Here is a 26,702-nt window from a genome sequence, read left to right on the forward strand (position 1 = left end):
TAAATTTTCTTTTAATTACTGGAGAGTGAATATTTTAATAAGCAACATGTTATTATTTATATAATGGTATATTTTAATAAGCTTAACATGTTATTTTAGACTTATTTATTTAGATATGTTTAGGTTTTTAGACACGTTTAAAAAAAAAGTGAGCTTTAAGCAAAATATTCTGGCTTTTTATTTAAACTGTTTAGGTTTCTAGACACAATTAACAATTAAACAAAATGTAAACTTAATGCAAAATACTCTGGCTTTTAATTTAAACTAATACAAAGTACAATTTCAGAATTAACTTTGCTATAAAAATATACACATTTTTATAATGCTATGAACAAAATACAGTACCAAGCATCAAAAAAATAAATGCATAATTCCATAGTTCATAAAATGCTAGGCATTCAAAAAGGCATAAACTATGCCAATGAAGCCAATGGATATTGTATGCTTTAATTTCAGTTCATGAAGAAATTTAATGGAAACATTCTATAAATTCTAGACAAAATTTAATACACTTAATCTTTTAAAACATACTAAGAAAGCTGTCACAAAAATAACACTTTAAATTTTGTAACTAGACATAACAGAAACAAAATATACAGAGAAAAAAGAAAATTTTAAAAATTTGTATAAGTAAACTGGCAAATAAATTCTAAAGAATTTACATATTTAAATGCAAAATGATCAACTAATATATAAATCTAGAAGTATATTGTAAACACTAATACAGAATGTTACAAATTACTAAACAAGCACAAATTCATAAACTCCAAATAATGAATGAAAATTACAAATTCAAAACAAATAACACTTACTATATAAGCAGCAATACTTCCTCTATAATTATCAACAATTGCAAAGAAAATTAATTTGTTTGCCTAACTATCACAAACACATATCTTTGCAAATTTTCTTACCTTTACATTAAAAAAAAGTGATAATAATAATAATAATAATAATAATAAAAAGTTGAATTATAATTGCATCAGAGTCTTAAAATACAAGAATTACTGTTCAAACAAAACATACAAATCTAATACTTCCATGAAGCACCTCATGAATAAGTGAACAACATAAACTATAGACATAAATAAATTAAATACAAAATTTTAAATGTTTGCATATTAAGTACATAGGCAAAAGAATTCAGTACAAATGTAGGAAAATTAAGTATATAATACCATAAATTTAAGACTGTGCAATGCAAAACAAAGTACACAATCTAGACTAGAGTGTTATGTGCAAATTACTTTTTGCCCACACACACACACACACACATATATATATATATATAAATGAATGCAAAAATAACTTATATAAAATCATTTATATACTACTGGCTTAAAAACAATTTAGTTACCAATTGATGAAAGACTGAAAAATATTCTGATATGGTAGACATTTATACATATAAAACAGAACACAATATTCATGAACAGCTGATATTATTCTTAAAAAGTCATTAAAGTATTGAATAGCAAACATTTTAAATTACAGAAAATACTTTTAACCTTCCAGCACGCGCGTATGTGCAAAATTTACGAGAAATTCAGTTTTCAATGCACATTTTTCGCATATTGAAGCTGAGACCTCTCAAGGTCTTTTTGTATTCCTCCTTTCTACCCTTCCCCACATCATGGAATGTGCCAATAGGAAGTCATTTGACTTTTTTTTTTTAACTGGGCTTTTGTGCTACGTGGCAGCTTTTTCATAAAAGTTACAACACGCACGTGGTCGTGGTTTAAAATTCGGAAAATATTTTTTTTTCTCAAATATTTTGTAATTTTGTGTTATTAACTGCCGTGTATTATTTTAATTTGAATACATTTGGCTCTGTAAATTTTATATCGGTTTTCATGGCAAAAAAATATGTGCAAGCTGATTTTGCTCGGATTCTTCAAGAATTGTCTGATGATGACAAGGAAACCTTCGGATGGGAAAACAATAGTGATTTCCATTCCTTATTTTCTTTTATTTCTATTTTTTAGAAATAAATAAAAACATTAAAGTGCGTTTTTGTAACCAGTAAGATGTAAATTTTCTTGCAGAAGTAAATAATGCTAAGCTTACCTTTTTTTCCTACCAAGGTGTTTTGCTTCTTTGTTGTCTATACTTGTCTTTGATAAATATTAAAATTAGCTTCGATTTTAAAATATAATTATTAAATATTGAATTTAAAATTTTCTATAATGAAATACATCTTTGCATTTCCATCTCACATAAGAACTTAAAAATAATTTACTTATATTTGAATGTGATATCATTTGTATTTTGCAATAATAAGATTAATATTTTATTAACAAATTTACTATCAATATTGACTCATTTCTGTCGTTTTTGGTGCCAAAAATGGTAAAATAACAGATGTCATAAAAAATACGACACGCGTGTGCTCATGTAAAATTGCCAAGTGCGCGTGCTGGAGGGTTAAATAAAAACTATATCTTGCTATTTTAGACTTTCCCAATTTTAAAAAGCATTTTTTCATTTATTCTTAATTTATATTATAAAATTTTATGTTTTTTAAAGATATAAATAAAACACTGAAAGTGTAAATTAGCATTTCAAATTCCATTATATTAATTTTTATAAAAACAGCAAAACTGAAAATTATTGTTTGTAATTTTCAGGATCATTAGATTTATTGCATAGACTATGACTCTCTTTTCTGAACCCAGCCACAGAATAAAATAATATATCAAATCTTTAGCAGCACTAATTTATAATAAAATAGATAAACATGGCTTAAAGGTTATAAATAGATAACAATTTTAAAAATTGAACTCATGTTTCAAAAGCCTTCTTTTTATTTATTTATTTATTTTGCAGCAAGATGATGCTAATTAAAAAAATGAAGCAGTTCCACAAAAATTTAATAATGCAGTTGAAAAAGTATAGTTGAATTTTGATGAGCCAAAGAAATGTGAAAAGGATTGATTAATCAAAATCTCAGTTTAGCCAGAAAAATTAACATTAACTTTGAATTCAAAATTTGGTCACTTAATTTGGCTCATCAAAGCTGTACAATATACACCTCTAATGTGATATAATTTCACAAACATTTCTCCTCAATCTGAAAACAGATTTATAAAAATATAAAATAATACTATATATGTTATTTTGATTAATTTACATATGACTAGAATTACTACATATAAATCATAAATTTGTTTCAAATCTGTTCAACAATGCCCATAGAGTATAAAATATTGCATTACCCAAAATATTCCCATATGTGCATAAATAATGTTAAATACAATATAGGGTATCTATGCCTACAGTCAACTTAATTATATATATTTTTAAAGTATATATATACATATATAAATAACAAATACACAACACTAATAAAATGCATATATTAGGCAAAAATTATACATGTAATATAAATAGAAAATAAAATTTAATTCATAAACTGGAAAAAAATCAGTTTAATCTGTTTACAATATTAAGTTACCTAAAAATAAATATTTCACAGACAATTTTAACAATTTCAACATGAATTACACATTCAATCAGCATTAGAAAAAAAAATTATATATTTAATACTAAAATGATAATCTGAAACAAGGAAAATATATTCTGCAACTGCACTTATACACTGGCATGCAAAACTTCAGAGCAAAATAGTTTTTAAAGATTATAAACCATTAAATTAAAGAAACAACTTACTGCAATTTAGCATTTTTGGCAGGAAGATGTAGCATATTTGCATTCTAGAATATGATCCCATACAGTATAAATGATAAAAGTTCAAGATTTATTTCCAGATTTTTTTAACAGCTGTGTTCGTTAGAGATATTCAATGAGTTTTTCCCTATATTACAAACAATGTATTACAAGGCACAGCTATTAGGAAGCAATTTGATAACTTCTAGACATATATGATCATACAGTAATCTAACTAATCTTATCTCTATAGGATGTCATACTTTTTAATTAGTTGTAACTTTATTCTGTTTTGATATGCAAAAGTACAATACAGGAGGGAATGTAATAGTTTTCTGCATATGGAAGCAATATTCTCTCTCTTCCTGTGTTAATTCATCAGTTTCTGCCAGAATGAAAAAGATATTATATATACTGAAGGATAACATGTCTGTTGAAGGGGATACCAGCTTATTAATTTTCTTACTGTCCTATATATGAATACCAAAGCTACAAATTAGTAAAATGTGAAGCACTGACCACTCAAAACCTCCAGATAAACATTATAACTAAAACCAACTGGATTGACAGCGATATGCCGAGGCATGCATCAGAAATTATTTGAAAATGCAAACATGTCTCTTCAAGAGAAAGATGAACATTTTCATTTCTTGATGTGATGATAAATCATTATACCATAATTAATCCCTTATTTAAACACAGTTTTGTTACTGGTAAGATAGCAGGCTGAAAAATCACATATTTATAAAGTGGGCCAATCTGCTGAAAGACTCAGCAGAACTGGGAAGTTGGATTAAAGGCAAAGAGTTTGATACTACTGATACCATTATACTATAGGTGGCGGATGACTTCCATAGTGACTAGGACAGCTCCCTTCCCTCTACAAAAATAAATAAATAAAAAAATAAAAATTCTGACTGCTTTATAGTGTTGTAGGCCTACCTGATGTCAGTATGAAACTGATATCCGAAAAAGGGCACTTTGCCAACCAACTAAACAAAAGCAAAGATCCTGAATAGCATGATTTACTATGGCCAAACAATACCACATGTATACTTTGTTCCTTGGCGATCTCTAAATTATATCTGGCCACTGGTGTCATCCTTACAGCAGGTTCAGTGTTCCTTGGCGATCTCTAAATTATATCTGGCCACTGGTGTCATCCTTACAGCAGGTTCAGTGTTCAACGGACTGGATAATAACATAGTAGACTAATAAGGTAATGTTTCTTAATAAGAGTAGATTCAGTTTCACTAGTAATTCAGGATCAGTGAAATCTGCACATGATATATTCTGAGATGACTGCAAGAATACAGGTGCTCTCATCTAAGGAGATAATATGCCAGATGGATGCAAGTAATGGAAATACACACTATTCCCTTAAAATAGACACTTCAAAGTTGTATGGATCCTCAAAGTTGTATGGAAAGCTGTATGGAATCAGAATGTGTATCATCAATTATTACACAGAGAGGATAAGGAGGTTTTAGCAAACTGAAAAACTCGACCGCCATCCACAGCAGTCATTACCATGGTTTCAAGGTAAGACAGAAGGGGGAGAATGACTGTGAAATGTGAATGACAGTAAAAGACAACAGTAAATACAGTTGGAGTGAGTAAATTCTGTACCTTGTGTGTCTGCTCTGAGATGGTATTGGCCCTGAGTTTATGGACAATGCTACAATAAATATAATGCTGCAGCTATTATTATATAATTAAAGAGAGAGAACATTGCATTGACAATATACGTTCCTCTATATTTCATCTCTGATAAGAATTTATCTGTATCATAACAACTGCAGCATAATCACTTCAAAATAGATATTTTCTGCATATATATAATACCTGCTACAGTTACTGTGCTTTTTCTCGCCACTTTAGTACCTCTCATATCTTTTCAATGATTTACCCATAATTAGGGCATTCAAAAGTAAAGCTGTAAGTAAAAACCTGATCCTTTCTTAAGTTTTGCACATTAGTGTAAACACTAAATACTCAATAACATATGGCAACGCAAGATAAATTAAGACACATTTCTTAACCATTTAATACTTCTAGTTCAGATTAGTATAATTTAACACAAGAAAGTAAAATTGTTGCTTGTAAATTTTTAATTATTTTTAAAACATTCAAAATTATTTCACTTTAACACTACTTAAGTAATGAGGGAAAGGATATGAATACTTTCATCATACAAGAAATTCACAAGGAAATACAATTAATGCTTTCTAAAACTAAAATATTGCACTTTGCAATCATATAACTAACATGCATGCATAAAATGCAGTCCAACATCAACTTATGCCATTCATATTTTAAGAATGGAATATTTTTGATTAAAATATTTACAATACTACTTTACTTTTATTCATTAAATTGGACTTCACCAAATGTATTTCACATACTTAGAACTACCTACCTAAGTTCTACACAACTTAAGTGCAAAAATTAAGATTTTACTAATTTTGCTATACAAAATAATGCACTACTTTCAATCACACAAATGCTTTCATTTTATACAATACCTATTTAGTTTTATAAAATAAAAGCTAAGCATATTTTTCATTTAAATTATTTCTTCATAGATAATAATATTTCTATTCAACTTATTTGTTGATAAAATTTACACTTTTGTTTACCTTTCAGTAGCCTTAGGATCTTTTTATATTAAATGTTACAAAAATAATAATACTTAAATATCTAGAATCACTAAAACTGTAATTAAAAAGTTTGGATATGAATGTATGTAAATTATCAGGTATTTAAATAAAAGGCTCAGCTTGTACCATTACTATCAATGGAACCATTGTGAAGTTAATTATTACCACTGTAAATTACATGTTAATACAGTACTCACCACTTATTAAAACTTATTAAACTCAATGGTTAATCAACTCAGCCACTTATTATGTTCAAATTTCCAGGAACCTAAACAAATACATACTAATCAATAGAAAACTGTTGTTTATTTAACTCATCTTCACTTACAATATTCTCATTGGCAAAGGATTGATTCTTCAATGCCAGAATACCTAACCTAATACCTATCAAAGCTTTTTACAATTCATTCATAGTGTCCATTTTTGTAGTCCATCCATGATTATCCATTAGCATTTCTTCCTGCAAATACTTCTAACATTCAGCTTCAGACCAGGGCATTACAAAAGCTTTCAAATATCATTATAGAAAAGACATACAGAAAATGATGAACAGAACTGAATTTTGTAAAAATGAAGATAAGTTTTGCATATTATAGTCGCTGAAGGTGTTAAACTAGTTAAAAACTCTTTTAGAAAATGTGGCTTTTGTACAGAAGAAGCCTCAAAGGAACTGCAAACTATGAAACTTGAAATGTTTCAGACATCAGCTGATGTAATGTATGAAGATTAATTTTTAGAATATGTATCAATTCACTCTAACATTGGGGCAATAAGTGTAAAAGTTGATTATAAAAAGTGTTAAATGACCTGCAGAAACTAAGAGTGAAAGTGATACAGAAAAAAAATTATGACATACCAATGATGATGAGAAAAAATAATGGCTATCAGTCACATCTAGAGCAGCAAATTCTAAGAAAAACTCTTGAACCAAAAAGTGCTGATAAAAAAATTTATGTGCAATTTTGTGAAATTGAGAATATAATTGAAAAATTGTTGTTGAACAATATGAAACAGATGAGACATAGAAGAGTTGTTTGTGAGAGATGAAATTTCATACATAATTATATGTATGTAATTATCAAAATATTTTATAAAAAATAAAATACAAATTTTAAAACTACATATATAGTTTAATTTTAGCATTAATTTTTAACTATTATTTTGGGTTAAGTCCTGAAATATTTTACTTAAGTTTAAAACTGATTTCATGATTTGCAATACACAAATTTGCCAAATATTATACTCAGTCCTTTAATAAACTTAAATATGTTAGGAATGGAATAAGCTGCAGGTACTGTATTTATACAGTTATTTCATTTCTATTATTTACATGCACCTATTATTTTCTTGCTGGTTCAAAAATAAATCATAATCCAAAAAATTAAATTTAATTACAAATTTACAAAAAAGTTACATGAAATATTTTTGATCAAAAATAGGTAAAACCCAATATGACTATCTTAATACCTTTGAAGGAAATGTATTGCTTAATCACAATGCATATGAAATACAGTGTCTGGAAAATTTCTTTTCTCTTAATATATCTATTTATAAATTATGCAAAAAAGTCAATAATGAGAAACAGAATGTAGACACTGGAATTATTTAATTAAAATTTGTATAAAAAAGAATAGATTATTTCTTTGTCTTACAACAATACTAAAAGAAATCTCCCCCTGGCCATAAAAAACAAGGTACTCTAATCATATAATAACACATCATAACAAATTATCACAAAATTTGTTTAAAAAATGGAAAAGTTAAAATCATATATTCTATTACTAACTGTGATAATTTATTAGATTTGCAATTTCCAATGTATTATACACTCCAAATGACATATTTTAAGACAAAATACTAAAAAATATTTTTGGTGCTAATGGGTTTGATTAAACAGAAAATTTCTTTTGTCATACAAAATGGAAGTACTAATTAAAGCAGGCTTTATTCTATTTATCTGGAAGCATAAACACACATATTAATTGCATGCAGGCATACATTTTGGCTTTTTCTTCTTTGGACTAGTTTTGCTGAGTTCTGGAAAAAATGTAATAAAATAATAAAATGAATTTCTGTTTTCTCAGAAAGTACTTATACAGTCAACACTGGAAGATTGTTTATAACTTATATTCCAGGTATATTAATTTACAGTTTAACTTGCATCCAATTCTCATCTTATGTGGCATATTTTGCTTGTTTCTTATATAATTTTTGTAGGTAGTTTTTCAAAACACTTTTACAATCTCTCATGTATGTGCACATTTGCTTGCATTTTTATATCATATTTTATGATGAAAAGATAAGCACTCTTCAAATTATACTTTATACATATTTTATTAAGGAAAGAAAAGTAAATAAATAAATAAATAAACAAAAAAAGCTTTCATGTTCTGTAATATTTTAAATTATAAACACACTAAAATATTAATATTCACTTCTGCATACATTTATATTTGGGGGCAAGAGTTTTTAAATTTTGATAATTTTTAAAATTATGAAAAATTGTAACATTATAAATTTGCAATTAAAATTGATATGCATGGTAATTTTTCTGGTTGGGCAGTATTTTAATAGAGCACTGCAAAGCATTGGCTTCACTTTAAACTATGCAGTGTGCAACTCATTTCTTCCTTAATTTACAAGAGCAATTCAAAAAGCAAGATAACAAGAACAGGAGATTAAGAAGGGTAATAATCTTCCTGTGATTCAAATTTTCTGCCTGTGGAACAGCTGGATGTTTAAATACTACAGTATTCAAAGATAACCAAGCAGATGATGCAGATATTGTGCTAGCATGGCAAAATATTAGTAATAAGTTGTCAGCATTATCAGAAATGTGGTCAAATGTTGAAATGCAAAATGTGATAGAATTTCTGCATCTAAAGCAAATCTTACCAGAAGAAACTCATGGTCAATTTGTTGAAGCAAATGGTATTAATATCAAGTCACATAAACTGGTTTGGTTTTGGTGCATTAAGTTTAAAATAGGCAGGATAAAATGTGCATGATGAGCTATGATCTAATCAGCCAAATATGTCTGCCACAGATGACAATGTTTGCCTTACTGAAGCACTAATTCATGACAATCCTCACATATGACCTAGCAGTATCGCTAATGGATGAAACATGGGTGCATCATGATCTCAGATAAAGCAAGCATTCATTGTCATGCAAATACCCATCACACCTTCTTCCAAGAAATTTACATCAGCTTTATCCATTAAAAATGTTGGAATGATCAGGGTTCTTCATTGAAATGACAGTGCTGGTGTCAGTTACTCTGATATATTGGGTATATAGAGCAATGAAATTCATAGAAAACAGCCAGGACTTTTCTCAATGTGCTGCATTGCTGCACAAGAACTTCCAACTATAGCCTGGAGATGGCATCTGGTGATTTTCATCTGTTTGGACTTCTAAAAAAAGTACTTGATTATGTTATGATGCACATGAGAAAAATTGAAATGGCCAAAAAAAAAAAAAAAAAAAAATCCTCCTTTCACCTACCAAAACAATAAACATGGGGGAAAAAGAACTACTATTTGAAATTCAGCTGCACAGAAAATGATTTAAGATTATTTAATCCCCAGAAGACTGATAAGAAATAATCTATACCTATTTACTCATGAATACCGTTGACTCATTTTTTTAGCAATGGAAATGTTTTAAAATAGTTTTATAATTAATTAAGTTATGATGCACATGAGAAAAACTGAAATGGTAGAAAATAAATTATCCTTTCACCCACCAAAACAATGAAAATGGGGAAAAAAGAACTATTTGAAATTCAGCTGCACAGAAAATGATTTAAGATTATTTAATCCCCAGAAGACTAATAAGAGATAATCTATAGCTATTTATACATGAATACTGCTAATTCCTTTTTTTAGCAATGGAAATGTTTTTAAATAGTTTTATAGTTAATTAAGTCACTACATATCAAAAATCTGAAATTGATTTTTGCAAATAAAAAACTTTTAGCTTATTCTGTAAATATACAGAACCCTTTGAACCTGAGAGGCAACCCTAAATTACCCCTTGATATGTTATAAGAATTCAAGAGCCAAAATTAAAAATTATTTACTACCTTTTTCACTGGACTTTTTAATCAATAACTCACAGTAATCAGCTAGAGCTGATTATTATGAACTTATTTTTAATATTAAAATTCTAAAGGACATAAAAAATTACGTAATTTCCAAGCCATAAATAACTGATATAGTCTTAGATTAAGTTAGACAAAACATTGAATGATGACTAAACTTCAGATTTCTAGTTCAAGGGGTTAACCTAAATAATTCTCAAATATGTTAATTATATTGCTATGAATTTTGCATTTAAGCTAAATATATTTAGCAGAATTATAATTAAATTATTTTACTTTCGCATGCAATGCAGCGTGTGATAAATTTTAAGAGAAAGCTACACCGAAAAAGTAAAAATATAAGAGCACCTGCATTTAACATTGAATAAACAGATATTTGTATTGAAATTGAAATTGAAAACATGTAATTGATTACTGTGTTAGCTGTAACCGTAATTCCATCCTCTTGTTGGTTTCCAGAAATCTCAAGAAGCAAAGAAATTACCAGAACTCTCTTGTGACTGATTGAAAGCCAGAGAGAGGCATCTCAGCCCAGTTGCTTAGTTACTATTATTGTGAGTTGTTGTTCAGAGATCAGATTAGCTTTCCCTTTGCAATGTATTGTATTTTAATGTTTTTAGTACACTCATGTCCAAAATTATCTTTACATACCCCAAAATGATGATATTCAATGAAATATCGAATCAATGTGATCCGTATTTGCAGGGAATGTGTGAAAACCAAGCCTAATTAGCATTATCCAATCAAAAGTAATCAAACGGTTTGTGATATGCAAATCTAGGCGTTATGTTATCCAAGGGTGAATCAAGCGCTTTGCGCAAACTGAATATTTGAGTGAATTTCTGCAACATAGCGTTTGATTTCAGTGTTTAGGGACTCAAAGCGGTTTGTTATGGCTTCGAAGTATCATTTGGAAGAATCTGTAAAGTGGCGAATTATCGGCCGTTTAGAAGCAGGGCAGTCAATCATGGAAACAGCCACATGTCTGAATATTTCAAGACAGACAGTCTCTAAGCTATGGAAACAGTTTCAAAATGATGGAAGTGTTGTAAGGAGGCCTGGACAAGGTCGGAAACGAATGACAACTGCTTCTGAAGATCGGTATCTGGCATTAACTGCCCGTCAATTAAGTTCAGAGCTTGCAGCCGCCACTGGAACTGTTGCATCACGGCAAACAATATACAGAAGACTTAATGAAAAAGGCCTTTATGCCAGAAAGCCAAGGGTATGTGTTTTACTGTCTTCACAGAAAAAGAGGGATCGCTTTAATTGGTGTAAAGAACATCAAAACTGGACTGAACATCAATGGTCCCATGTTCTTTTTACTGATGAGTCGCGGTTTAGTTTAACTGGTGATTCTAAATGTGTTTACATCTGGAGGGAGTCAGGAACACGAAATGATCCCTCGAACATTGTGGAACGTGACCGTTTCGGTAGTGGAGGTGTGATGGTATGGGGTGGAATAATGATCGATGGACGTACGCCCCTACACGTGTTCAGCAGCGGATCTGTGACAGGCCAGATATATCGGAATGAGGTCTTAGATCCTTATGTAAGACTTTTCAGGGGTGCATATGGACCTGATTTTTTATTTATGGATGATAATGCTCGTCCACATCGAGCAAACCTCGTTGATGAATTCCTTGAAAGTGAAGACATTAAGCGAATACCTTGGCCACCAAACTCTCCTGACCTTAACCCGATAGAGAACTTATGGGACTACCTTGGAAGAGCAATTGCACATATACATCCTCCTCCTAGAGATGTAAATGCTCTGAAGACGGCATTGCTGGAAGAGTGGAGATTAATTCCCCAAACTGTGGTTAATAACGTTATTTCCAGCCTTAACACACGTTGTGATATGTGTGTACAAGTCGGAGATCATATTCCATATTAAATTCGTAAGACTTAATTATTTTTCTGAATCATTCCTTTTTTTCTTAACTCTCTTTGTCACACTTTATTACCATTTTTATTGTTTCATGCTACAATTTTATATCATATGAGGTGATCTTCAATTTTTTCTTTTGCATTTATGTGTCATCATGTTATGTATGATTCCACGAAATTTCATTAAATTATAAGTCATAGTCTCTGAGAAATCCGTGAATTTATGCATGTAAACATAATTTTGGACATGAGTGTAGTTTAAAGTATCATTACTGATTATACTGTGTGATATTGTATGAATATCTCTGAGGAAAAACCAGCATTCTGTTATATTTCTTGTGATAAGAATAATTTTATTAACTTTTATCAGACTTGTGCATTCAATCTATTACAAACCCGTACACACACAACAATATATAGTTAAAAAAATATTTTACTTACTAACAAATGTATCAGAAATTCTTATAGTTTCTTTATGTTCTGATTCTTTTAAAATGTACTCTGTGAAAGTTAAAGCAGCAATACGATGAAAAAGCTGTTCAACATTTTCACCTAAATAAATAAATATTTAAATTTTAGCAATTTTACCATAAAAAAATTACAAAACAACATAGTTTGAATGCTGCATTAAATAGCTTTTCTGCACATTCCATTATACAGTCAAAAGTCGTTAATCCGGATTCGTCGGGACTTCGGCGATTCTGGATTATTGATCATCAGTTTAAATCTCGTAAGATGTTATGCAGAAATTCTAAAATTAAAAATATGAAACCGTAATTTATGAAATAAAGAACAATTATGATCTAAAGGGTATCAAAATTTACGAAAAAAAAAGCTTAATATTTATTTGTTTACTTTATTAAACATTTCTCTCAATGTAAGTTGTTTAAGTTGCTTCTTTTTATGTGATAATACGAGGGCCATCCAGGAAGTAGATTACGTTTCCGTCTGTGTCCGCTAGGGGCGGGGCTAGCGCGGCCATCTTGGGGTCAGAGCGTTGCGCAGCTCAGTCTGCATCTAGCCGTGCTAGTGAGAGGTTCGTGCTGTGCTCCGTTCAGATACTGTGACGGTTTGAAATGTCTGCGTTAATTGAAAATCCCGCGAGCTGCGAGGTGCGCTCAGTAATAAGGTTTCTGACTGCAAAAAACTGTAAACCGATAGAAATCTATCGGCAGCTTCGTGAAGTGTATGGGGACAACATTATCACTGAAGGTGGAGTGCGTCAGTGGGTCATAAGATTTCAAAATGGCCGAACCAATGTTCACGACGAAGATCGAAGTGGGAGACCCAGCATAGTGACTGCCGAACTTCTCGAAAAAGTCGATGCTAAAGTCCGTGAAAATCGAAATTTCACAATAACGGAACTTTCTTTGAGTTTTCCACAAATTTCGCGAAGTTTGTTGCACGAAATCATCAGCGAAAAGCTTGGTTACCACAAGTTTTGTGCAAGATGGAAGGCAAGAAGAGGTAACGAAGTGGTTGAAGGCGCAGGCGGCCGAATTTTTCGACGAAGGAATTTCCAAGCTCGTACATCGCTACGATAAATGCCTTAATTTGTATGGTGACTATGTAGAAAAGTAGTATTTGAGTGTGGCTTTCATCTGTATATAATAAAATTTGTTTCCTATACTTTGTTTATTTTTTTATTCCAAAACGTAATCTACTTTCTGGATAGCCCTCGTACTTTCTCTTTAATTCTATAAAAAGACATAATTTCTTGTTCAGTTACAAAGTTCCGCTGTTCAAGTCCCGTTAATTGCTGTGCCGAGAATACCGACTAACTTGTCAATCGAAATTTTTTCATTTTCACTAACCTCTCTGTCACATTCTTCATGTCTTTATCCATTTTTTGCAGCAATTCCAATTTTTGTTTGTTGGACATCGAAACATACTTTCGTTTTGTAGATCCTTTGGAAGTTCCAGCATCGGAAATTCTATTTGACATAATCGAAAGTTCAAGTTTACTTTTATAAAATTGCTCTTACAGTCTGCTAAAAATAATAAGCGGGATCCAATTCGAAGATTAAGGAACAATGCAATCATTAACATTAACTGAAATAGATAATTTTAGCTTACACCGTCCGTTATACATTAAACGTGCAGGCGAAAACGTATTCTGCAGTTGCGCACACGCATATGCGCAGTAGTCAAGGTCTTACGCGCTCGCGTAAAACGCCTGTGCGCATGTGCCACCGCGGCGCATGCGCAGAACGTTTTTAGCTTTGAGGTCCGGATTATAGATCATTCCGGATTATGGGTGTCCGAATTAACGACTTTTGATTGTACAGTCTTAAAGAATTTTACTGCTGTACTTGTTTCTTTAAATAATTAGATGAACAAATTATACATAAATAATTTTTTAACCCTACAAGAATAAAATGTTCTGTTTTTAACCTTCAGTAAAGCTTAGTCCAGTAATAAAACAGTAAACAAATAAATATCTCCATTTCTTATTTTTTTTACAGTTTCAAAAATTAATTATATTGTCATTTGCATAAATATTTATAACTTAAGGCAACAAAAGAAAATATACAGTGTAAAATATATGAACATATTCCAAAACATAAATCAAAATTTATATTTTGAAACAGTCCTGCATCCTCATGAAAAACCAAGGTGATTCTAATTTCCTAATATAAAAACATTCTATGTGTGGATCATTTTTACTTCCTTGTATGAAGTAAAAGAAGTATTGTAATTGTGAAAAGTTTTGAGTATCATAGTTAAACAGAAATTCCCATTTTGTGTATTTCCAAACCCATTTTGACTACTTTTTTTGCATGATGTCTCTTATGTACAGATAGAATAAAGGACTCTTTTTTTAAAAAAATGGACTTTTTCTGACATATGTATGTATGTGTACCCACTCTCCTTACCTGACTTAAAAGTCCTTATGCTGCTTCTTTTTTGTTTTTCAAGTCGTTGGTTGTAGTCATATATTTCCAATTACAGAAGTGTTTTAAATGACAAAAATATTCATGTTTTGGCAATGCCTAAGTAAAAAAACAATAAGAAGAATTTTGGGAAAATAACAAAACCTAACTTTTAATGTGGTCTTCCAGGTTTTACACTTACGTTTGGGAAAATTTTATACTTGTTATGAAAAAATAAATACAACTAGAAGATGTTTAAATCTTATACGAGAAAAATTGACCGGGATATTTAATTTCAAAATTTGCAATATTTGATGCCATTTTCAACTTGCTTTGAGGGATCAGTTAATTAAATTAGAATAATTTGAGGAAATAAGTTAACTGAAGTGCAGCAAAAAATGTGCATAACTTAATAAGCTGTGAAAGGAAGTCATGTGATGTCCACATCAGATGTTTTCTAAATAAAATATTGGGTTTTAACGAAAGTTCCTGCCACCTCAAATATCATATGCACAAACAGTTTGCACTGGCATCTTTAATCGTACTTTGTCAAACGATTTTTGGCATTTGAAAGAAAAGGACTTGCTTTAGAACACTATGTTGTGAAATTTGTAGAAAAAAAATATCATTATCATTAAGTACAAGGTGTCTGAAATAGAACTATCATGCTACCAGATTAGAAAAATCCTTTACTGTTGCAACCAGTTGGACTCTGTATGGACACAAATGGGATCTTTTGCCAGACCCACCATATAGGCTCCAACACTGCTCCTTCAGATTTGTTCCTTTTTTTCACACCTGCAACTACATCTTGCTGGTGCTATTTTCCATTCAGCACAGGATGTCCAAAATGAGGTTGATCTGTTTTTGGACTCACGACCACCAAGTTTCTGGGCCGAAGGCTTTGAAATACTATCAAAACATTGGCAGAAACTCATAGATTTGGGTGGTGATTACTACCCGCACTAAAGGTGGTTATGCTTTTTTTTTTTTTTTTTTTTTTTTTTTTAACTTTATCCAAAACCGTTTACTGGCAGAAAACTTTTGTTACAACCAGATATTAAAAATATTACTGGTTAAAAGAATGTGAAATAAGTATTTTTATCTCTCATGTCCTGGACTGAAGCTATGAGTGACAACATGAGTCAGAAAAAGTAAAACAATTTCAAGACTGGGATTAATAAATGGTACAGAATGCTCACAGAAATGGTTCTTGCAAGTTAAAAGAAAGCCACTGCAAAAAACAGTATGACTGCTATATCTATCTTATTAGGGGATCCATTAAGAATATTCAAGTTTTATGTAATTCTACAGCAAATATATTTCCGGAGACAAATTACTGTTATCTTCATGTTCTATAAGAAAAATCAGGTATAATCAATATATATGTATTGATCTTAAATATTTACATCTTCAAAACTATTCTATATAATACAACAAGTGATACATGAAATTAAAGAAAAATATATGAAATTTTTCCCCCACCATCGATCAACAGATGACAGCCCATCCTCAGAACGTTATGATTGAAATCCCAAAATGGTGACAAAGACTGAGAATAGTTTTTGCATATTAGTAGAATATGCAATGGTCTTTTTCAGTTATTTCTGTGCAGCTTTAGATTCTTTCTGTTATTCTTTAGAAATTGCTACAAAAAGGAAGTATCAAGTCAGATACAGCTTGCTTGTGTGAAAAGAAAAGCAGTGGCCATCTACTCATCTTGGAAGAAGTGATGGAGAGGATGAGGCAGAGTTTTGTTCAAAGTCTATGACAGTTCGCACTTGTAACCTTGAAATTTCCCAGAAAATGGTATGGAAAATTTTACACACACACACACACACACAAAAAAAAAAAAAAAAAAAAAAAAAAAAAAAATTACATTTTAAGTCACATCACCTACAACTGATGCAATATTTAGCAGCAAATGATAAAATTTTTTGATTTGACTTTTGTATTCACATGCAAGAGAAAAGGAAACTGAAGATTTCATAAATAAACTGATTTTCTCAGATGATGCAACCTTCCATTTATCAAGAAATGTCACTCGTCATATGTTAGAGTGTGGGGAAGTGAAACTCCCCATGAAATTGTGCAGTTGCAAAGAGATCCACCAAAAATCAATGTCTTCTGTGCCACATCACAAACAAAATTGCATAGTCCCCCCCTTTTTTTTGCTGAAAAAACGCTAACACATAACAATTATCTGGACATGTGAAAGTTTAGTTATTTCCTTAACTACATGAAAGCAACACAAATTTTGGGTTTCAACAAGATTGAACCCCAGCCTATTGGTCTTTGCATGTATATGCATATTTAAATGAGAAGCTTCCACACCGATAGATTGGGCATGCAGGTGACAGCAATTTACTGTTAATCAAAGACTGCCAAGATCCCCGGATCTTATGCCATGAGATTTCTTTTTACGGGGTTATGTAAAATAAAAAAATAATAATGACATAACCCCATAAATTATGTTAAAGACTGTTTATGAATCACTGATGCCAAAAACACTGTAACAACTTAATGAATGTATTTGTCAATGGTTCCTAATGAACCATTGACAATATGATGCTACAACAAGTGGGGAATAAACTTGACCACAGATTAGATATTTATCATATAACAAAAGGGTCACAAAACGAACATTTTTAACTGCAGAAAACTTGGTATCTTTTCTTTTAATTTCGTGTATCACTTAATGTAATATATGTAATAATTTCAAAATATAAATATTTAAAATCCAGTCATTCATTTTTTCTACCCTGTATATTTGCGGCTGGCAAGTAGGCTACAGGTGTCTCCCTCCCTGAAATGGGGAGGAAATAAAAGTATTAATAAGGAGTATTCATAACTTTTAATGAAAGCAGTAATTAAAAAGAAGAGAGGCATTTGTCTAAGTTTTATTACATGCTAACTAATAAATTTTAAAATTTTGCATCTTTGAGAATAATATTGTAATATTTAATTGTTACCTATTGAATATACAATGTAGTTGACTCAATTAATGTTCCTCCCAATCAAAAATAATTATTTAGGAGACATGAAATAAAAATGCAATAATACAAGAAACAGTTATGTGTGAATGGCAGTTTATGCATTCAAAAAATAAAATACTTTTCTTCTTTAGTTTATAATTATTTATTAATAAGAGTACAGCATCTATTTTTTCACCTAAAGGGAAGTCGAAATAGAAACAAAACTAGAAATGGAAATCTGAAAATATTTTGAAATTAAGTTACAAGTTACAATATTACAGTAACAAAATCTTAACAGACTAATGGCTTTCAGGCTTTTGGTTTTTACAGATATATAGATTATAACTATAGATTTTTTAGAGCTATAAATTTTTTATAGCCTTGATTTTACTCTAGGAATACTGCCTTACTCAACTCAAGAAATGACATTTCCAGAAATGTCATGGCCATGGCAAAATCATGAATTTTTTATACCAGTAACTTACCTTATTGTTTACACAAATGACCTTATTTGTTTAAACAAACTTCTAAGCTGAAACTTTTAATTATGCCTTATATTATCATGAACAATGCCCTCTTAAAACATGTTTTATATATTGCTTTTTTATAAATATTAAGTGCAAATAACAGGAAGTTTATGCTAATGACTAAATAATTGATAACCAAAATATTCAGCATGAGTAATAAAGACATATTAATATATCATGATATATGTTTGTTATAAATAAATGACATAAACATAAGAATGTAGAAAAAAGCAAGTAAGTACACGCAGAAAAAATTCTATATATAAAAAGATTATATAATGTATAGGTAATAACAAAACTGCAAATGAGCATTACAAAGAGGGAAATGAAAAGTTAAATACAAATAAACACATAATATCCAGATAATGTAATCAACAAGAATTATTACTACCTGTTTTTGAAGAAACTGGCCAGTATTCAGCATTAATAGTATTAGCTAGTTTAACTGCTTCATCTTCAGTGAGTTTATACACAGATTTTGTCTGCAAAAATTAATACGCCTTAGTAAAAACTTTAGTTTTAACAGAATGCATGATGTAAACCAGTCCATACACATCAAGTCAAAATTATTACTTTGTGCTTGTAATTGAAGATAATTAGTTAATATTTGCTTCAGGAAGTTTAGAAATATAGTTATTAAAAATAATAATAACAAATGAAAGTGATGCTGGATATAATAATTTCAACTTAAAACAGACAATTTTTTTACAAATATAAACACTTGATTAAATTTGAACCACTCAGATGCTTAAACTTAATTTACTGACTAAATGTACTGTCAAGTAGACTCAATTCATTGTAACATCTGTTATGCATCACATGGTTTTACTAATGTGTCACAGTCTGACATGATATGTTCATCTGTTTTGTTAAACTCAAGGAAAGTGCCCATTAAAACTTATAGCAAGTGTACTAACTCCTTTGGTAGGGAAACATATTTTACACTATTGCGCATCACTCTTGGGAACATTCAAAAATTCAAAACAGCATTTTTAAACTAAAAAATTATCTGAAGTGCATAAAGATTAGAAAAGTACTTTTATGCACTTCAAATGTTTCAACCTCGGTTGAATACTTACTACAATACTTATCCTTACACCACTAAACTTCAAATTACACTTTTCATATGCTAAATCTTAATTTTTTTACGTCGCTAAAAATAAATGTAAAACCCCATTTCAAGTTGATGCTACATTTCGTCATTCTAGTAAGACATGACATATATTGCACCTAATATAATATATCTTTTCTAAATATTTATAATTATTCCCCTATGCATATATTAAAAAAATTATAAATTCTTAAAAACTTGAATCAATTTGATATAAATGCAGAAATACAAAGAAGCAACACAATTTAATGCTTAATATATTTTTGTCATAATATATTTATTGAAGAAAATAAATCTGCCTGAAAGAACCCCTTCTAAAAACACATAACACATAGAATCTGTTATTTGTAATCTTTATGGAAACTATTAAATTATAACTGAAATTTACAGACAATGCAGACAAAGTATTATAAAAATTTTATATGACTAAATATTTTTTGAAAAACTAGCTATAAATTTGTGAATTTGTGTTGTGAATTAAATAAGAATAAGATTACACATGAAGAAATGAGCCAAGGTACACTTTCAAACTACACAAGTTATGATAATATTATACCTTTTAGAAAAAATACACATATTTAAATTTTTACATGGATCAAATAAAATCAAATTGCAATAAAAAAAGAAATGTTTATTATAAAAGTATTTTTTAATTATTCCTTTTTTAATTAATTGAACAAGAGCTGGAAAATATAAATTCATCATCATAAATACGATCAAAATTATTCAAGACTTAAATCATTTAAGATATACAATTTGCACAATACTGTCATATTTTTTTAATCCGTAAGCCAATTTATAAAAATTATTTATTCCAAATAAATTGTATGCACCACATCAACAATCAACCTTGTAAAATACTGCACCAAAATAAATGGCAAGTATTATGATACAAAATGTCATTTATGCACATTTCAGTGTTTTATGAATAGGAGGTAGGAATGCTCACTTTTAGAAAATGAGTATTTAAACGGCAAAACTGAAATAAAATTAACAAATACTAAATTTAAAAAGTAAAATTAAAAGGCAAATAATACGTGCATTCATTTATAGTATTATTATCTGTACCTTAATTCATTATTTTTGACTTTAGAAAATGATTTAGATTCATATGGACAATTAACCAAAGTGATATTGCTCTGTAATGAAATGTTTCAAAAAATTTAACGACCAGTACTTGTAAAAATGTTTTTTATCTATTAAAATTCAAATTTCTTTTTAATGCAAGATCTGAAGTGAATGCTTTTGTTTTTTCTTTGGGTAAAAGTCTAATTTCAATAATTTTTTTTCAGGGACTAATATATCTTTAGCAAGACAAAGAACAGTTACGGAATAGAATTTTATTTATAGAAAGCATATAAAAATTTAAATTGTTATATATTTTTAACACAGGTATAATTCAAGAAAGTGAAGTATGAAAATCAATCTCTGACTTTTTTTAACATTCTGATCTTCAATATTCATCTTGAAATTAAGACAGATAATAATAAATACAAGCTGCACAAAATACCATGATAATGGAAACCACTTTATTTTTTTAGTTAACATGCTAACCCTCAAAACTAGTCCTGCAAATTTAAGAACATTAAGCTAATTCTTGTTGTTTTAAGTCCTCAAATAACACTTTTAATACTTTTTAGTTCAAGGCAGACAGTTGAATTTTGCTTTAACAGGTAGTTTCAGTAATATATTTGAGCCATTAGTTTTTTTAAATAAAATATCATCAAAAATCAGTTTCTCATGCACTAGATATCAAATCTATAAGTTGGATACACTGACACACAGGAGGCATACCTATAATTCCTTACATTCGTTCTCTTTCTTTCCAAACACTTTAACCCTCTGAACACCACAACCGTCTTAAACTGACCATCATATTTTTTTTTGTCAGGTCTTCATGACAGATCTAAAAGCCCGTGCCACTCAGAGGATTAAAGCAAAATGGAAAAAAGAGACAAGACCACAGTCAACTAGATCAAGGTAATAAAAAGCATTACATTTCCATTTTGGCACCACAGTAGCATCATAAGCTATTTTTAAGAAGAAACCTTGAAAAATCAACTGTACTCTCACTAGGAATCAGGTCTGGAACTCCCAGTTTGCTATCTGAATGTGCTGACCATTAATGCCATAAGGATATGTAGGAGAAATATCTTGATTTCTTACAGTGCAACCCCCCCTCAAAAAAAAAAAAAAAAAAAAAAAAAAAGAAGAAGAAGAAGAAGAAAAGAAAAGAAAAATGAAAAAGTTTTAAAATTTTTCGATTGCACTGGGTCAAGTGGTATTTTTTATTAATTTTTTTTTTTAATTTTTTGTACATATTTACTCCAATTTAATTGTAATCATACACCATGGAGGAAAGAACAACAAATTTTAGACACTAAGCAATCAAACTGTAAATGCCTATCTGCTAAAAAATATCACAACATTATACACATTTTATAATTTTATAATAATCAATAATAAAAGCAGTGTACATGGTTTGAAAAATTAATTACTTACAACTATATCTTTCTTTGTACCAACAAGAAACAGCAAGGGTTTTTCGTTGCACTTGGATGTTTCATTTAGCCAATTTAATATATTGTAAAGTGATGATATATGTGAAAAGTCAAACACCAAAATGACTACTAGATTGAAATAAGAAAATGAAATCTATAATTATCAAAACATAACAGCCAAATATTTTTAAAAGGTCTTTTTGCCATTAAAAGAAACTTAAATAAGTTATCAGGATATTTACAGCACAAAATAAAATGAGTTTTATTTAAAAAAATAATAAATTACATATTCTCTGAACAGCTCCACTGTTAGATTACCTTTCTTAAAAATTATTTAAAGTGTATTTTTATAGCTTAAGCTTAAATCAACTTGCATAAAAGTAAAGATCTGGTGAATTATTAAAAAAAAAAAAAAAAAAAAAAAAAAAAAGGGGGGGGGATATACTGAATGCAGAAGCTTTTTTTAAATATTTTAAAAACAGCTTAATGCATTCATTGGAAATGGCTAATATCTACAGTCATTTAATTCCCTTATTATTGCAAACATTGCCCAAGGTTGTAGCAAAGGAAGTAACCCAGAAATTTTATAAATAGAAATATTTGTAAAATTAAAAAAATACCTAACTGACTTATTATTTTCTATGCTTATGACATTCCCCCCCCTCCCAGATAGATTTTAGGCAAGGTCATGATCTTCTCTATATCTGAAATTACCATGCACATGAAGGCAGTGAAAAATAATCTTTGACTCTAATTTTAATATTATGTTTTAGAAGGTGTACGTAGATAACACATAAACCTTATTACTGCATAACTTTCTTGCTTGATTTAAGTAGTGTTAATAGGTCACTTTTGGAACTAATGTAAAATTCCTTTCTGCATGTAGTAGTTTGCAGATTAACTAGAGTTCCAATTCATTCTATATGCAATTTATACATTCTAACAAATACATAGACAGGACCAGCTCCAAGTTAGGTGACATAGGCAAGTGCTTAGTGCATCAATTTTTGGAAGATGCCAGCTAAATTATTCTCACAAATAAGAATTAAATAAAATTTTATTTTTCAATTATTTATTAAGGTTTCAAATTTATAAAAGGCATCTACTGTATTGACCACTTAAGATGCCAAAAATGTTGCAGCCATACCTGTATACATATTTTCACTTCACATCTTCCATAATGTTAGCAGTCATTATGAAAATTCATTGTCAGATGGCTCATGCTGGTCTCTTCCTCTGAAATTAGTAACCATATCTTTCCTGACATTTAACAGATATAATTGTTTCATTCCCTTAAATCATTTTATGCATTCTGTGGTGGCAGTTCCTTATATGCTTCCTTATGTCCAAGGTATTCCTTGAATTCATTTAACACATTTTCAAAGAAGTTCAGGTTAATAGTTACTACAAGCCTAGATCATTTCATCGCAAGCTCTTAAGAAGTATTAAAGCCAGGATTTCAGTAAATGAAAGTATCACTGAATTTAGTGTTTAGACTGCAATACACAATGCACAAACCAGAAGGAAATATCAATTGAGCTGTACAAGAAAAGCACCAAACAGGTAAATAACAATTTATGACAGTAAATAACAATTATCCTACTTTAACTATAGCTAATCCTTAGATTGAGATTCAGTTGATTCAATGTATTAATGGAAACTGATTGCTTCCTTTCTCAAGTCTAGCAAAACTAAAATACAGACAAAATGTCAAATGCTTATATACATCTATACAATTTCTAAATGTTTATCACTTTATAAATTTTTTCTTTAAATTAGAAAAAATGGATAATTTCTTCTTTGATTCAATCTAAAAGATTTTATTGCTTGACATTAGTTGCCCATATTGTTTCAATTTTCTCAAAAGTCATTCTTCCAGTGGGTTTACCTACTTGTTTCCAATTTCTCTACTTTTTAGAAGTTACTTCAGTTTTTCCAAACTTCTCACTTTTAGAGTTAACTCATAATTTAGTATTCACTATTTTACTTGTTCAACAGGGTTCGTACACATTTCCTTACATGAAAATTAAGGACTTTTAAGGACCATCAAAGAAAAAATTAAGGACCTATCAGCAAATAAAAAAACAAAAAACAAAAAACAAATAGAATAAAGCAATTATCCATACAACCGACTTCATGCTTGTGATTTCACTTTAAGACACTAACAGATGTGTGTATTATGCGCTATTATTAAATTCACTTTAATACTTACCATAAAACAATTTTGAAAATTAAACTAACTCCCTACAAGTTATGAAGTAGATAACATTAAATTAGGAACATAATTTCTTTAAAAACATGTATAAGTGTACTTTACACTAATAACAGTCACTATTTTAGAGATTTACATGATTATTATTTAACTTATTTGATATTTATTTAAACACAGTCAACTACTATTATAATCACAATGTAAGAATATTTTGCAGATTAAAATAACTGATTTGTAAACATACAATTTATTTCCTTGGTTTTTTTGAAAGATACTAGAATAATAAACTGTACAATAAAAGATACAAAACATTTGTGCTTTTTTTAAATCTGAAATCTTTTCAGCTATTTTAACATCTAATTTATTTATGTCTATTTCCTTTTCTTTAACTATTCTTCTAAGTTCATTTGCTTCGATAAACAAATCAATGTTCATGCTGGTCTCAGCTTCATCTGCTAAAGCATCTACTTCTTCATTAATATCTTTAATGTCCCTTTGAAGAAATTTTTTCTTCTGCTTCATATAATCAATTTCTTCCTCAATGATATTTCTTTTCCTCTTTGAATTTTCAGATTTAGTTAAAGATTTTTGTTCTTCTAAATATTGCATATATTTAGACCTTGCAGAAGCTGCTGTTGATCTCATTTCTTTATTAATTTTGATATTAAGAACAACTCCAGAAAACTTTATGTAATCAAATACTGTGCATTGAAAAATGTATGATGAGTCACTTAAATTTTCAATTTCAATTGCTTTATTTACAGAGAAGCCCCTTTCCACAGAGGCCTGTCCATGTGACAAGATAAGAATCATTTTCACTATATTCCATACTTTTGATTAGTGAAAATCATGAAAATAAGAAGTGAGAAATTTGTCAAGAGAAAGATTTTGAGGATCAAAAGTAGAAAATTCATGTAAATTTGTCTTAACTACTTTCCAAACTGCAGCAGAATTTCATCCCAATCATCTTGTAAAACACGTTTATTCTGCATTAATACTGTTAGAACTATTTTCATTTTGTTCTGGGCTTTTTCTGGACTTTTAACCATCAATCGCGGGTCTATGCAAGATGCATTTCGAATAAGAGAATAATTTATTGGACATTTAGACATTAAGTGTTGTACTATTGTTAAGACACATTGTTGACCTTGTTTCAATGCAAAACTTTCAGCTTGTGAAATGTCCTTCTTGCGGCATTTATCATTCATTAACTGCTCAGCAATGAATCCCAAAAAAACTTTACTTTTATCATTATAACAATTTGGATCATTAAAATTAAATTTATAAAGATTTTCTGCTTTAGTTATTTTTGAATATTCTAGTTTCAAAATTTTAAAGTGCTGAAGGCAATCATTTACAAGTTTTAAGATATCTTCAGCAAAAAAGGAAATAAGTGATTTATCACTTTGATAATATTTAAGGAAAGGCAATAATATTTTCGACAGAGAGAGAAAAAAATTTAATTTTATAAGAAATGTTTTATCTTTAGTTGCCTTCAAAATATTTGAGAAGGATTTCGATGAATTTTTTTTTAAACTTCCCCATTTCAACTTCTTTAATGTACAGTAGCAAGTCATCCCATATTTCAATGGCTCTTTCAACTGCTGGGACATTTTGCAACCATCGGTAAAAGCTGAACTTCACAGGTAGCTTTTTTAAGCCAGATATACTTAAAACATTTTCCTGTCTTGCAGGAGAATCTTTAAAAATCCAATATAAGGAGGATAAGAATGATGAAATGTCCCAGCCAGTGGATGACATCCTATGCTTGAAAGCATTGGTAAGAATGTGTAAACCTAATGTCAAGCATTGAATGTTATATTCCTTCGTCAAGTCCTGTTGCAATAAATCATAAAATTTCCAGTTTACTGCAGGACCATCCATCGATATTTGTAAGAGTTTTGACAAGTCTAGTTTTTCAACACATTCATAAAATGTGGATAAAATAATTTCACTTTTTGCATGCCCTATAAATGCAGAAGTAAGGTACTGAGTTCTGGCCTTATTTTCGTGATGCCAATACCTCACATAAATATCTAGTTGCTTCTTTTGATTTGTCAGATTAAGAGTCTCATCAAATAGTAATGTAAAAAACTCAGCATTTTTACAATGCTTTAGTGACAAAGTTTTAAAATAAGGGCCAAGACCAAAATAACAGATATAAACACATTTCTTTTCACCA

At 29.6% G+C, this 26,702-nt stretch overlaps 1 protein-coding gene across 1 annotated transcript in view; it reads right to left on the reverse strand.

Annotated features, from left to right (window-relative positions):
• Positions 1-236: 236 nt before the first annotated feature.
• RabX5 (RAS oncogene family member RabX5) overlaps positions 237-26,702 on the reverse strand; it is a 53,491-nt gene continuing 27,025 nt past the window's right edge. The window contains exons 6-9 of the mRNA XM_035357755.2: positions 22,310-22,437; positions 19,088-19,178; positions 12,763-12,873; positions 237-8,363 (exon numbers count right to left, since the gene is read on the reverse strand). Of these exons, the coding sequence (XP_035213646.1) occupies positions 8,305-8,363; positions 12,763-12,873; positions 19,088-19,178; positions 22,310-22,437 (389 nt within the window). The 3' untranslated portion in view covers positions 237-8,304. The remainder of the gene's footprint in view (positions 8,364-12,762; positions 12,874-19,087; positions 19,179-22,309; positions 22,438-26,702) is intronic.

Source organism: Stegodyphus dumicola, chromosome 3, assembly GCF_044657685.1.
Source record: "Stegodyphus dumicola isolate Sdum_Otavi_A_Nest chromosome 3, ASM4465768v1".
In the NCBI taxonomy this organism is placed as follows: domain Eukaryota; kingdom Metazoa; phylum Arthropoda; class Arachnida; order Araneae; family Eresidae; genus Stegodyphus; species Stegodyphus dumicola.